Genomic DNA, 13,366 nt, shown 5'->3' with positions numbered 1-13,366 from the left:
AAAAAAAAAAAAAAAAAAAAAAATTAAGGAGTCTGGGGATCCTTTGCACTCTTCTTGCAATTTTTCAGTAAGTCTAAATTTAAAGAAGTAATAATTTTGAAACTTGATTTTTAAAGAAGAAAACACTACAGGCTCCTTGAAAACTTGGTAACTACTTGCACTAGATAATTTAACATGTCCTTTCAAAGTTCTATAATTATTATGTTATATAGTATGTAGAATTATTATATTATATATGATTATTCTAATAAAATATATATTACATCATTATAATTAGGATATAATATATAATTATTATAATTATAATACATTATAATATTAATATTTTTTTGATCATGTAAGTCTAGATTCTTCCATAGAACAACTTACCAACTGTGGTGTTTGTCAAATAGGGCTCAGGTATATTTGAAATAATCATATAAAATACGAATTGTCTGAGATACCATTTTGTCATTGTTCCCACTGGATTGCGTTAGCATAGAAGACTCACAGAGCAGCTATAAAACATCTCAGTTTTGCAATATCATATGAGGAATGCTGAAGGCTGCTTGAGGACTTTATGTGCTTATTTACAAATTTAAGGCAAATACGACACATTTTTAAATACTGTCATTCATCAATTAAAGTGCATGCTAGAAATAAAGGTATAATTTGTTTGGAGGATGATAGCTGGCAGTCTTCAAATAATCAATACGAAAAGATCCTGACAGTAACTCTGAATAGAAGAAATATGAATGGTCAAGGTAATGTTAATGAAGTATGAAACCAAAAGATGTTTTCTGAAAAGTCAAAAATTAAATTCTAGTAAATGGAGAAAAGCAGTAGAAGGTTTTTGTAGAACTAATTTAGCTTTTTTTTTTTTTTTTGAAACAGAGTCACACTCTGTTACCCCAACCGGATTGCAGTTGTGGGATCATAGCTAATTTCAGCCTTAAACTCCTGAGCTCAAGTAATCCTTCTGCCTCAGCCTCTTGAAGAGCTGGGACTACAGACATGCAACACCATGCTCAGCTAATTTTTAAATTTTTTGTAGAGATGGGATCTCACTATGTTGCCTAGGCTGCTCTTGAACTCCTGGCCTTAAGAAATTCTCCTCCCTCAGCCTCTGAAAGTACTGTGATTATTGGCATGAGCCACAATGCCTGGCCTAATTTAACCTTTAATTAAAAAAAAAAAAGGTCGGGAACTGACAAGTCCAATTCCTACCACTTACGTGAAGGACCTCTATCAAGATAATGTCTCAGCTCTTGGGTTTTGGAGATTGGCTTCCAATTCCACTATCCTACTCCTCATTTCCTTTCTTTTAAATAATGAGGTTTAAAAAATGCCGTGAAGGTTAGTATATGAGAATATTTTTTCAGAATAGCAAATTAGAAAAAGAAATAAAATTATATTGTTTGGTAGGAGACTTCAATTAGAAACACATAAGCACAGTTTTTATATTTGATACTGATATGGTTCGTCTCTGTCCCCACCCAAATCTCATCTTGAATTGCAGCTCCCATAATTCCCATGTGTTGTGGGAGGGACCCAATGGGAGATAATTGAATCATGGCCGTGGTTTCCCCCATACTCTTCCTGTGGTGGTGGAGAAGCCTCATGAGAGCTGATGTATTTATAAGGGATTTCCCCTTTTGCTTGGCTCTCATTTTCTCTTGCCTGCCACCATATAAGTTGTGCCTTTTGCTTTCCACCATGATTGTGAGGCCTCCCCAGCCACATGGAACTGTGAGTTCATTAAACCTCTTTTTCTTTATAAATTACCAAGTCTTGGGTATTTCTTTATCAGCAGCATGTAAACAGACTAATACAGATACCTTTTGAAATACTATTGAAGATGCCTTCAGGGGACTTCTGAGCCAGACTTCCTGGAGAGTGGTTCCTGTTCCACATGCCTATCATATTTCTAGCTGCTCCAAACTGCTCTTCACTAAGACTTCTTACATTAACTGTGAAATAAGCGCAGTTTCCCACTGCAGAAATGACTATAACTCATCATTTGATGCTTGAGAACAAACAGGGGTACTGAAATATGCATACAACACCCTGAATATTTTCCAAGTCTGAGACTGTCCCTCAATAAAAATATTATGTGGACATCTTGAATTCAGGAAACTTTGCTACCACTGACATACTGAGATCAAAGAAACCACACGTCTAAACACTAGAAGTTCATTACAGTGAATACCAAACCAATCACAACTGGATATGAAAAGGTTGGCTACTAATTTTGGTCAGGATGAAATAAGTTAAAGAAGTAAGAATAACCTGGAGTTGGGTCCCTCCAGAGTTATGAACAGGTTACAGGTTACAAAGCAATAATAACTGAATTGCTACAAGTTCCTCAGATTCTCTTGTGATTATATGTAAAGACATTTAAGTTTGGGATGATTTTATAAAACTATTCTTAAAATTAAACTTTAATGAGAATATTATATTAAAATATAATCTATTTTCCCTCTTCAAAGTATACTTTCATTTGCATGCTGATGTGGAGAACTGGTTTTGAAAAGGAATTAAGTCCTTATTCCTTGATGACTTTGGTCACTGCTTCTGCGTAGCTATTTTGCTCATGAATTCCTTGTCGTAGTCCATCACCTCTATGGTTTACTTCTATTTCTTCTGTAAGTAATAATTTCGCTTCAGGAATGTGCAACTCTGGACATACAAGTTTCTTCTACCCATCCTAGAAATATGCGCCAGGCCAGAAAGACAAGGGATTTGGAAATTAAGAAAAGTAACTATAGGACACTTGTGAGAGATTAGGGTTAGCTTTTCATAGTGACCCTGAGATTTCCTTTAGGTTTAGAGTCCTGGATACTTTAAAAAAATGTTTTATTTTAAGTTTTAAATTGACAAATAAAATTGAATATACTTATTGTATACAACAAGCTACTTTGAAATATACAATATATACATTCTGGAATGGCTAAATCGAACTAATGAACATATGCATTAACTCACATAGTTATCATTTTTTTGGGTTGGGAACACTTAAAATCCATTCTTTTGGCATTTTTCAAGAATACAACGTATTGCTACTAGCTATAGTCACCATGTTCTGCCATAGACTTCTTAAACTTATCCCTTCCATCTAAATGAAATTTTGTATCCTTTGACTAATATCTTCTCAACCTTCCCGAATCCATTATCTCAGTCCCTGGCAACCACCATTCTATTCTCGACTTTTATGAGTTCAACTTTTTAAATTCAAGTTTTCATTTTTGTGGAAATTTCAATTATTACAAACTATTGGGAGCAAATGAATCTTCCAATACACCTCTTACTTGTGTATAGGTTTTTCCCGTTTTGGAAGGAATAGGGTGAATCGTAAAGGCGGGATGAATCAGCTTAACCGCACTGATACCATCTGACACTATAAAGGGACTACAAATTTAAAGTTAGCATTCTAATTGTAGCTCTGAAATCCAGACTCCCAACATATACCCTTTGCCTTTCACTACACAAGTTTTAGTGCGTCAACTTTAGTGAGTTCTCCTGAGAGACTTTTTATTAGGAGCTGTTCAAATGACAGCTTTGACCAAAGTGTGTCTGCTGATAGCTCTTCCTCTCCATTTTACAATTTACAGCTGTGTAACTAGAGATCTGTGTCCGCAAATGCCTGAATTTTCCAACTCATCTCAGAACTGAATTTGCAAAGACGATATCACTTAAAATTTTGCCACTTAATTCTTTGTGTTTTCCCCAAAGAATCCTAGCCAGCAACTAATTTTCTGCACAAGGTATCAAAAGCACTAAAAGTAGCAGAATCATAAACCTTTGCCTAAACAAAGGGATTGACTTAAATCTATTGAATGGACTCTGCATTTCTTGTGCAGTGTGAAAATGTTTAACATCCTCTGTCTGCCAGTTCTGGTTCTTTAGTTCTGCTCATTATATATAAAAAGCCTCCCTATCCCATATTCAGCTTCCTTTTTTGTTTCTTTTAACAGAAATGCTGGCATGCAACTTACCTCCAGGAATAGCTCAGAGCTGATGCTCTCAATTTAGTCATGCGAATTACATTTTTCTCCTCTTTGGAAACACTCTCCCCCAATCTCTGTAATCATGACCCCATTAGAGCTAGGTGATTTCAATCAAAACGAAACATACAGCTTTCGCTAACCTATGGGAAGGAACACATTCTACAATAGTGTCTAATGACATTCCAAGCTAAAAGAAGTATATTGTTTATCTGGAAGAATATCTTTTCCTTTGGAAAAGAAAGTTTTGTATGTAAGGCTCAGCTTCGATATATTAAATTGTACGCCTGTTTATTTTTTAGGTTGAAAAGTTTTTATGAAGGTTTTCCAATAATGACTGTAACATATAAGAATGATGGAACATTTATAGACACTTTTCATATTAGAAAATATCTACTAGCAGGTGATGTAAAATATACTGAAAAGAATACAAGAGAGTTGTTGAATGGCTTTTTACTTCTCATCATACAATTCTATTTCTGAATCTTTTTCTTAGTCATTTTTGAAAATATAAACATTTTTTCTATTAGATAACTTTACCTGTTAAAATGAGCAAAATGGGGGTAGAAACATTAGCTCTGCATGCTATTTTGTTAACAGTCCATATAAAACAGTTACGTATTTTCAAAGGAATATTTTCTCTACTTGGTATTAAACGAATTATGAAACTTTTGGTCCTAAACATGGGTACCTGTGCCCGTTTCCCTGCTTTATCACACAACATCCCAAGAATTCTGTATACTTACAGAAGCACAGTTATCACACAACATCCCAAGAATTCTGTATACTTACAGAAGCACAGTTTTCAGACTTGTCTTCTATAAAACCAATTTGGCAAGGCATCCTCTGATTCTGCAACCAGTAGTCTGTTGACTCCAGTAGGCTGTTGCTGCGAAGAACCTGGGGGAACCCAGAAAAACTCAGTGCTTATTCGGCAATGCTTTCTATCTAAGCTCTTTTTTTTTTTCTTATAAAAAAACCTGTAGGTGTTTTCTTTTCCTCAGAGCTTCTGGGTGTTAGAAAAAAAAAAAACTTGCAGGATGATAGCACCTCTAAAATGGATAAAATATCCAACCTAGAATTAGCTGGAGAGAAATACATTAATGTTAACATGGATGTTCTCTCATCAAATTCAACACCTGGGAATGTCAATTGTGTAGCTTTTGCATAATTTGCAATCAAATGATTGTTTTTGGGGGTATGGTTCTATGGGTGATAGGGGTCAAATTTCGTTCAGTGCTAATGTTCTTTCACACTCCATAAATATTTTCAATTAACAAAATGTGGGTTTTTTTTCCTTTGATGTAATATTGATTCTTCACTTATTTAGTTCTGCTAACATCACTTTGACTAGTGTACAATTTTTCTAGAACGCCTAAGGTACTATGTTAAGTTTAAAAGTTGTTAGAGATAACTAAGAAACAAATTGCATTAAATACCATTTGCTATTTTGAAATAGGATGGTATGGCAAAAATAATTGGAACACATGAATTAACAAAACCAAATATGACTTACAAATATCTTAATTCTGGGCTTGGATTCTTAAAGCAAGGAAGAACAAGCATATTTTGGAGCTGAGATATTTTGAAGATGAAATATTATAAATAACTGCTAATGTCTTTAAATTATCCAATTATTGGCGGGGCACGGTGTCTCACGCCTGTAATCCCAGCACTTTGGGAGGCCAAGGCGGGTGGATCACCTGAGGTCAGGAGTTCAAGACCAGCCTGGCTAACATGGTGAGACCTCGTTTCTACTAACCATACAAAAAGTTAGCCAGGTGTGGTGGCGTGCCCCTGTAATCCCAGCTACTGGAGAGACTGAGGCAGGAGAATCACTTGAACCCGGTAAGTGGAGGTTGCAGTGAGCTGAGATCGCACCATTGCACTCCAGCCTGGGCAACAAGAGTGAAACTCTGTCTCAAAAAAAAAAAAAAAAAAAAAAGCCAAATATTGTATAACATTTTCTCTATCTTTTTAAAGATTCCCAGTGCTCTTCTGGTACCCTCTACCCTCTATTTTATTAGGGGATATGTCTGGTAATACTTGACTACTGCTTTCACTTGAGCAATGTAACAGATTTAAACACTAAAATAGGTTGGTACTTCAATTACATTTCATTCGTACAACAAAAGATTGTCTTCTCTTTTTCGGTGAAGATAGAAATACATTACTTTTGGTCTCTGAATACAGTTAAGTAAATCTAATTCTGACACATTTTACATGAGTAATATTATTTATCTAAAATAATGAAAATGTATTAATGATAAATGTTATTATAATTTATAATAATATACAATTATATATTAAAATATCATTTATCATACTAATGATGAATTTTCATTAATAAATTTTCATCATTCTTTCCCAGAACAGTACAAAGAGACCCTTTGTGGATGAGCAAGTAGTTAAATGATAAACTTGGATTATTACTGCAGACCGACATTGGCTAGGGAGCTTCTCAGTTCTCTTAAATATTTTACCTAAACTGGTTCTTAAAGGGTGGGCTGGGACCTCTCAGGGTCTCTGAAATCTTTCAGAGAGTGCAGCAGTCAGACTACTTCGATAATAATACTAAGATGTTATTTGTTCTTTTTGCTCTCGTTGTCTTGTATATATTCCGTGGAGTTTTCCAGAGGCTACGTGATGTGTGATAGCACAACAGACTGCATGCAGAGGCAGCTAGGACAGTTCAACTGTCTTGTATCAAGTCAGACATTAAGGAGATTTGCAAACATGTGAGTTGAAATTACTCTTTTCGCTAAAGGATTTTGTTTGGTTTTGGAAAACAAATATTTTTCATAAAAGTATGCTATATGAGATAGTGTGTTTATTATTATTTTAAAATTATTTTGTCAAATAATAAATTCTTATTTAAATTCTGTTTTATTATTAGAAAATAAAACAAAAACTTTTCTTAGCTTTAATTTGTAACATGGAAATTAGCAATAAATATAATCTATGTAAACAAGAGTTTCTTGAGGTCCCTAATATTTTTCTTAGAGTGCAAAAGAATTTTGAGTTAAAAAAAACATTGAGAACCATTGACCCAGATGAACTTTATTTAAAGCAGAAAAAGGCTCTAACTCCACATTCCCTTTATGCCATTCAAATGCCTTTCCCTTTTATTTCCAGCATGGAATAGAGTTTAAGAGCAGCGACATTAGTGGTCTAACTGGGTTGCAATACTAAGTTGGTCGTTAGTAGAAGGATGACCTCAAAGAGATGACTTAAACCCTAAGTTTCAGTTTCCATAACTGTGAATATGGATACTACTCATCTGGTGGGATCACTGAGGGTATTCAGTGAGATGATATATGTGAAACACTGTGCCATGGAAATGGTAAGTTATTCTCTCAGAACTTGGTTTTTACTGTTACTATTTGAAGGTGGCTGAAAAGGATAATAGAACTTTGGATGCCTTCTGTCTGAAATGAGAGGACTGAAAATATTTCAGATGTGTGATGGCAGATTTTCTTTAGCAAGTATTCTGGTCTAAGGTGTAATTTTAGCTATGCATTTTGTAGTATTAATAGTTACAGCTACTATTTTTGTATGCTTAGAATATGTTGAAGTTGTGCTAAAATTTTCACATATATATATATTTTTAGTTTTTCACTTAATCTTTTTTTGCAATGCTATGAGGTAGGAATTATTTGAAGGATACAAATCTTTACAGAAATTTTCAGGTTGAAAATCAAGACCTTGAGTCTCAGAGAGATTTGAATTTCTGCCCCAAGTTGTTCAGAGCCTGACTTTGGATGTGAAATTACTGAACAGGACTGTCTTATATACCCATACAAATGGGTATGATTTGGGGTATGTTTCCAAAAACTTACCTGCATCTATTTTTTTGTAAATAAAACTACATTTTCTTATGGACTTCCATTTTAAAGTTAGTTTTCTATGAATGAAATTCTGAGGTGACAATTTTCTTGAAAGACAGGAAACTTTTTGTGATGTAAATTACATAATGTAGTTAATCTACTTGGCAAGTATTATCAGTATTTTAATGTTTCAAAGGAAAGCATGCTTTTACACCTAATTGAGTTGTCTTTAAGCCAACCGATGTTATCATGCTTCTCCTCCTTGCCTTTCTGTGATCCCTAGATCTTGGAACACCCAACTATAAAGCACTCGTTAACTCTGTGCATAAGAATATTAAAGATTTAAAATACAGGCATCATCACTTCTCGGCCTTTTGGCTAAGATCAAGTGTAAAACACAGGCATCCAATGAGCATACCAGTTCATAATGCCATACAATGCAGTTTAACAAATATTCTGACTAAGAATCACTTCTCAGTCATTCTAGAGCTCACTACTCAGAATTATATCCTGCACCTTGTCTACATTCTGATATATTTAGGACACATAATACCATGGTTACAACAAAGTATGTAACAGAGTAAAGCAACTGTCACTTATCAGTATCGGCCTTAGGAAGGGGACAGAGTTCAAACACAATTCACTGGGTGGTTTCAGCAAACTGGTGGGCTGGATGGGTACATTTTCCTGGTGAAACACAGACAGGCAGAGGGGGACTTGCCAAAAGTCATCAGTCTGAAACCGTACGCTGCAAAGACTCCAGAGCTATGAAAGGGGCTGTCTGAAGATAAGGCTAGTTGGGAGAAGAGCTGGCTACCTGTGGGATTTCACCTGCATTTAACTTCTCTAACAGAGAAATGTGCACAGACAGATTAATCTGCCAAGTCCTCGGCAGATAGTTCAAAGGTATTAATTCTTTTGAACCTATTTGAAAAATAAATAACTAAAAATATGCAAAGACCTTGCTCTGTCCTATCCTAGAAGTGAGGAAAATGTCAAGTGCTTTAGGGATCTGCTCATTCAATGAAAAATTTTAGAAAGATTTCTCATTTGACTCTTCCATTTCCCTGGGATACTGTGGATCTTTCCTAAAGCACATCTTTGCTTTAGAAGAAACAGAAATAGCAAAATAAGGAACTGGAATTTAAAATAAAATCTAAATCTTGCCGTGCTTAAGAAGAAATGTTTGGAGGAGAGCTTCTTTGTTTGGTGAGAATATTCATTCGCCACATAAATGTAACTTTAAAATTTTAATTTTATCATCATTAAAAATTAGTTCATCTAATTATATCAATAATTAAATATTTTTCCATAAATTTCATTAACATTTAGATGATTCATTATTAAATATTTATATTTTTAATTATTGACCCAATAATTGTACATTTATTGAGAACTGTCTGGGCTAATGCCCTAACCCACACTATTATCTGAATTAAATCTCTAGGCTTGTGAGGTAAATTCTCAAGGCTAACATAGATAAGGTTCTTAAAACAGTGCCTGGTGCATCCTAAGTGCCTGATAAGCATTAGCTATCATAATAGTTACTATTTCCCTTGCCCAGGCTTAGAGGGATCAAGAATTTATCTAGTTTTTGCAGAACTTGAATTTCAGTCAGGTTCCCAGACATTAGAGCGTCCACTAAGGCAGTGTTCCATTGAAATTATATAGTTTCTCATTTTCAGGTTCTACCAAATCCCAGTCTATACATTTATCCATATCTCGCTTTCTGTGTCTAAGCTCAGGTGTGTTCAGGAGGTTCGAATTCCAGTCCTGATTCCTTGTTAACTGTGTAGTTAAGTCCACTAGCTCCTGGCCTCCCTGTGCCTTTGGTAAACAATTAAAACAAATGATCTGAAGGCCACTTCTATACCAACCATCATGTCGTTCTCCTCCTCCCTTCTGCTTTTGCTCCTCCTCCTTCTCCCTTTCTCAAATAGTATACATTGAGAGCCAAATAAGCAAGAGAGAATAAAAATGCGGACTTCAGTAAACCACTTAGCAGCATATGTTAAGCAATTTCAGCCTGTGAAAAGCTTTTAGTTTCATGGCTTGGACAAATCATAAGGAAAAGAAGAATGCTTGAAGGAAGAATATGTGCTTGAGAATTCAATGATTTTGAAGCTTTATGAATATAGTCTCCCTGCTGAGAAAGTTGCTTTCTGAGAAGGAAAAGAGAAAAACTCACCAGGCTCTCAACGGCTCACTTATTTATCTGCTGTTTTTTGTTACGGACTTACTTATTTTAGATGAAGAGTTAATAATGAATGTTTTGTGTGTTCACGAATTTGAAATAATAATGGCACATTTTCTTTTAAAATTTCATGAGTGCAGTAAATAAGGTTAGGAAGATCCTTTTGTTCTACATTACAGTTACGTTTCTTTTTATATAGAGAACCAAGTTGAAGAAATGTAGTATTGATTAGACAGAGAGGGAGAAATAGACTCTTAGTAACCTGGACACAGTCCCAAACATCACTGAGCAATGTCTTAATAATTTTTAAGTAATTTAAATTGGAGAAGACAGTGACTGGTGGTTAGTCACAGAGGTTTGGGGGCAGAACTGATATTAAATCCCATTTCATCTTATTGAATGAGCTTGGGCAAGTCGTTTAACTTCTGTGGGACTTAGTGTTTACATCTATTACGTGAAGATAATTAAAGACATTTCAGAAGTTTATTCTAAGGATCAAATGAGAAAATGCTTGTAAAGGGCTAGCCTCGACAGAGTATGCAATTGATACATGGTTGCTATTAGTATCAGAAATGCAGGAAAATTTAGACAATATCTGTTTCATCGAACATTTTCTCGGCCTCTTCACAACATTTGACAATTCCTCTTCTTTTATTTATTATTCATGATGTGCCATTGTCATTTTTCTCCTCCTGCTTCTCTACTCTCCTTCAGTCAGTATTAGTCAGCCAATGCTCATTGAGCTCTTTTGATGTCGGCACTGAGAATATTAAGAGGGATAACTCTACCAGAGGAAGAACAAACACTCTGACTGTGATAAAGGAAATCTGGTGCTTTGATCAATGACAATCCAGGTCAGCTATCACCAAGGATGGACTGGTCAGCTCTCCCTGGGGGAAGGGATGGCAAAGGGCTTTGCCCTTGACCCGAGCGTTGAAAGGTGGATCTGTGTTGTCTGGATGTATCAGGGCAGGTGGAGAAGACATGTGTCTCTTTTCAGCTAGTTTTTCCTCCCCAGGTGTGGTAAATGTAAGTATTCCTTATAGTTTGGTCGTCAGTGTATTGGTCTTTCTACTCTCATCAGTCATTTTCCTTATCTCCTTAGCATTCACGGAGTCTCAGGGAATTAATTACAACCTGGAGGGATGACTCGCTGATCTGTAGCTCCAGGTTTAACCTTTCTGTAGAACTTGACTTTTTGCACTCCTGTTAGTTATTACTTTTGGATTTCTTGCTGTCACCTTGGACTATTCATGACTACACACAAACTCCCTCCTTCCCCACTTTCAGTGCCTAAGAGAAACCTGACTTCCTGACTTCCCTATTTGCAGTTGATGTCAGGACAATTCTCCCAATTACCCTTGCTTGAAAATTCGGTGCTATCTGAAACATCTCTTTATCTATTTCCTGTCTTATAGTCTGCTCTCCAAAGTTTAATTTGGAGAGCAAATTACTTAACAATTAGCAGTTACTTAAGTTCTTTCAATTACTTAAAAAATAGCAATTTTTTAGTGCACATCATGGATTACTCTCCAGGTAATACAACAGTGAGTAATACGTAACTGGTCTCCATATTTATGGAACTTAAAATCTGGCTTGGGAGTCAAACAGAAAATAAAGGAGCATTGAAGTACACACTGAATTATACACTGTGGTGGTTATCATGAAGAAATAAACATAGTACAGTGATAGGGAATAAAAGGGATGGGGATTGTTACAGTTTGAATGAATGTGTCCTCCCCTCTCCCCACCCCATCCCATCAACTCAGAGGTTAAAATCAAATCCCCAATGTGTTGGCGTTAAGAGGTAAGGCCTTTGGGAGGTAATTAGGTTAAAAGGGCTCTGCCCTCATGCATGAAATTAATGCCCTTATTAAAAAAAGGCTTGAAAGCTTTTTGCCCTTCTCCCATGTGAGGACATGGCAAAAAGGCACCATCTATGGAGAATGAGTCTTCATCAAACACTGAATTTGCTCTCACCTTGATCTTGGACTTTCCAGCCTCTAGAACTGTGAGCCATAAATTCCTGTTGTTTGTAAATTACACAGTTTAGCATATTTTGTGATAGCAGCTCTAACAAACTAAAACAGAGATGATACTTGAGACGGGAAGTTAGGGAAGGCTGGACACACACAAAGGTCCTATGTATTCATATTGTAATTCTCTCATCTCTCTATCTTCCTTATCTCTGAAATCCATCTAGCTCACTAAAACCAAAATAAAGAATAAAAATGTAAGCTTTGAGGACAAATCTGGTTTCAAATTGCAGTTTTTCCATTAATGACCTGTTCAACCTAAGACAAGTCACTTAACTTCTGAGTCTCAGTTTTCCCACCTACAAAATGAGGGTGGTATTTCTACTCACAATGAGGAATCTTTTGCAGACACTAGAAATAATGAATGCACATACTATCTGATTACTTCAAGTGCTCACAAAGAGTGGCTATTGTTATTATTAATATTATTACTAATGTTATATAATTCTCTCATAAGACTTTGACCGCAATTGACTAACTGATCCAATAAATACGACTGAGGACCTTCTAATCCTGTCAGAAACTAAGCTGGGTTTTGCAAAACAAGACAGAAGGACAATATTTGCTGTGGGTGAGCCCAAATTTTTATGGGCTTTTTGCCAAACAATAGGCTAGCATTCAAGACAGAACAGATTCTAATTCAGTTCTCTCCTGTTAATCTTTTGATAAACAGTGACTAAACTCCAATGTTTAAGATACTGCATTTTGCCCAACTTAGACGTTTCCTAGGCTTTGTCTCAGATTATCTCCCTCCATAAATACTCTGCTATAATCCACAAGTTTAATAAACAGCTCTACCACACAGCCTTTATGATGCACACATTTTTTTCCGCATCATTCCATCTGCTCCCTGAAGTTTTCATCAATGTTCTTCCCCAACCCTCAAGATATAACTGAAACTGAGCCTGCCCCTATATAAATATTTCCCTGTTCTTGTGAAGTTTTTGTAATACAAACAAAATTTCTTCCTCAGAATATTGGAAGGTGCATGCTTCCCAGTATATATATTACATAAATATATACGTATTCAATTTGTGTCCAACACTTTTCTCCCTACATACCATTGGTACAGAACAGCTGCTTGCTGTTTGACAGCAAAATCTCTTATCAACATCTCTTAAATGCATTTGTTAGACTCTATACTTGATGATAACTTTGGACAGTGTGATGCTAACTTTCAAATGAGACACAAAGTATTAATAAATGTGTGCTGGAGATGTGGAGAGAAAAAGCAAGAGGAGCAGTAAAATAAAGGGATCCAGAGAAGTCCATTGGAAGAGGCATGGGCATCACTCAGAGGAGACTCTCCAGGCTCCTGTTGCAGTT

General features: G+C 35.7%; 1 protein-coding gene across 3 annotated transcripts in view; it reads right to left on the bottom strand.

Moving 5' to 3' along the window:
* Positions 1 to 13,366, bottom strand: part of SPHKAP (SPHK1 interactor, AKAP domain containing) — a 214,262-nt gene that overhangs the window by 126,031 nt on the left and 74,865 nt on the right. For all 3 annotated transcript variants that reach the window (XM_011984954.1, XM_011984955.1, XM_011984956.1), the window contains exon 3: positions 4,776 to 4,883. In XM_011984954.1, the coding sequence (XP_011840344.1) occupies positions 4,776 to 4,883 (108 nt within the window). The remainder of the gene's footprint in view (positions 1 to 4,775; positions 4,884 to 13,366) is intronic.

The sequence above is a fragment of the Mandrillus leucophaeus genome, unplaced genomic scaffold, assembly GCF_000951045.1.
Source record: "Mandrillus leucophaeus isolate KB7577 unplaced genomic scaffold, Mleu.le_1.0 Scaffold277, whole genome shotgun sequence".
NCBI classification, from domain to species: Eukaryota; Metazoa; Chordata; class Mammalia; order Primates; family Cercopithecidae; genus Mandrillus; species Mandrillus leucophaeus.
The sequence above is the reverse complement of the archived record's forward strand: the minus strand, read 5'-3'. Positions and strand labels throughout refer to the sequence as shown.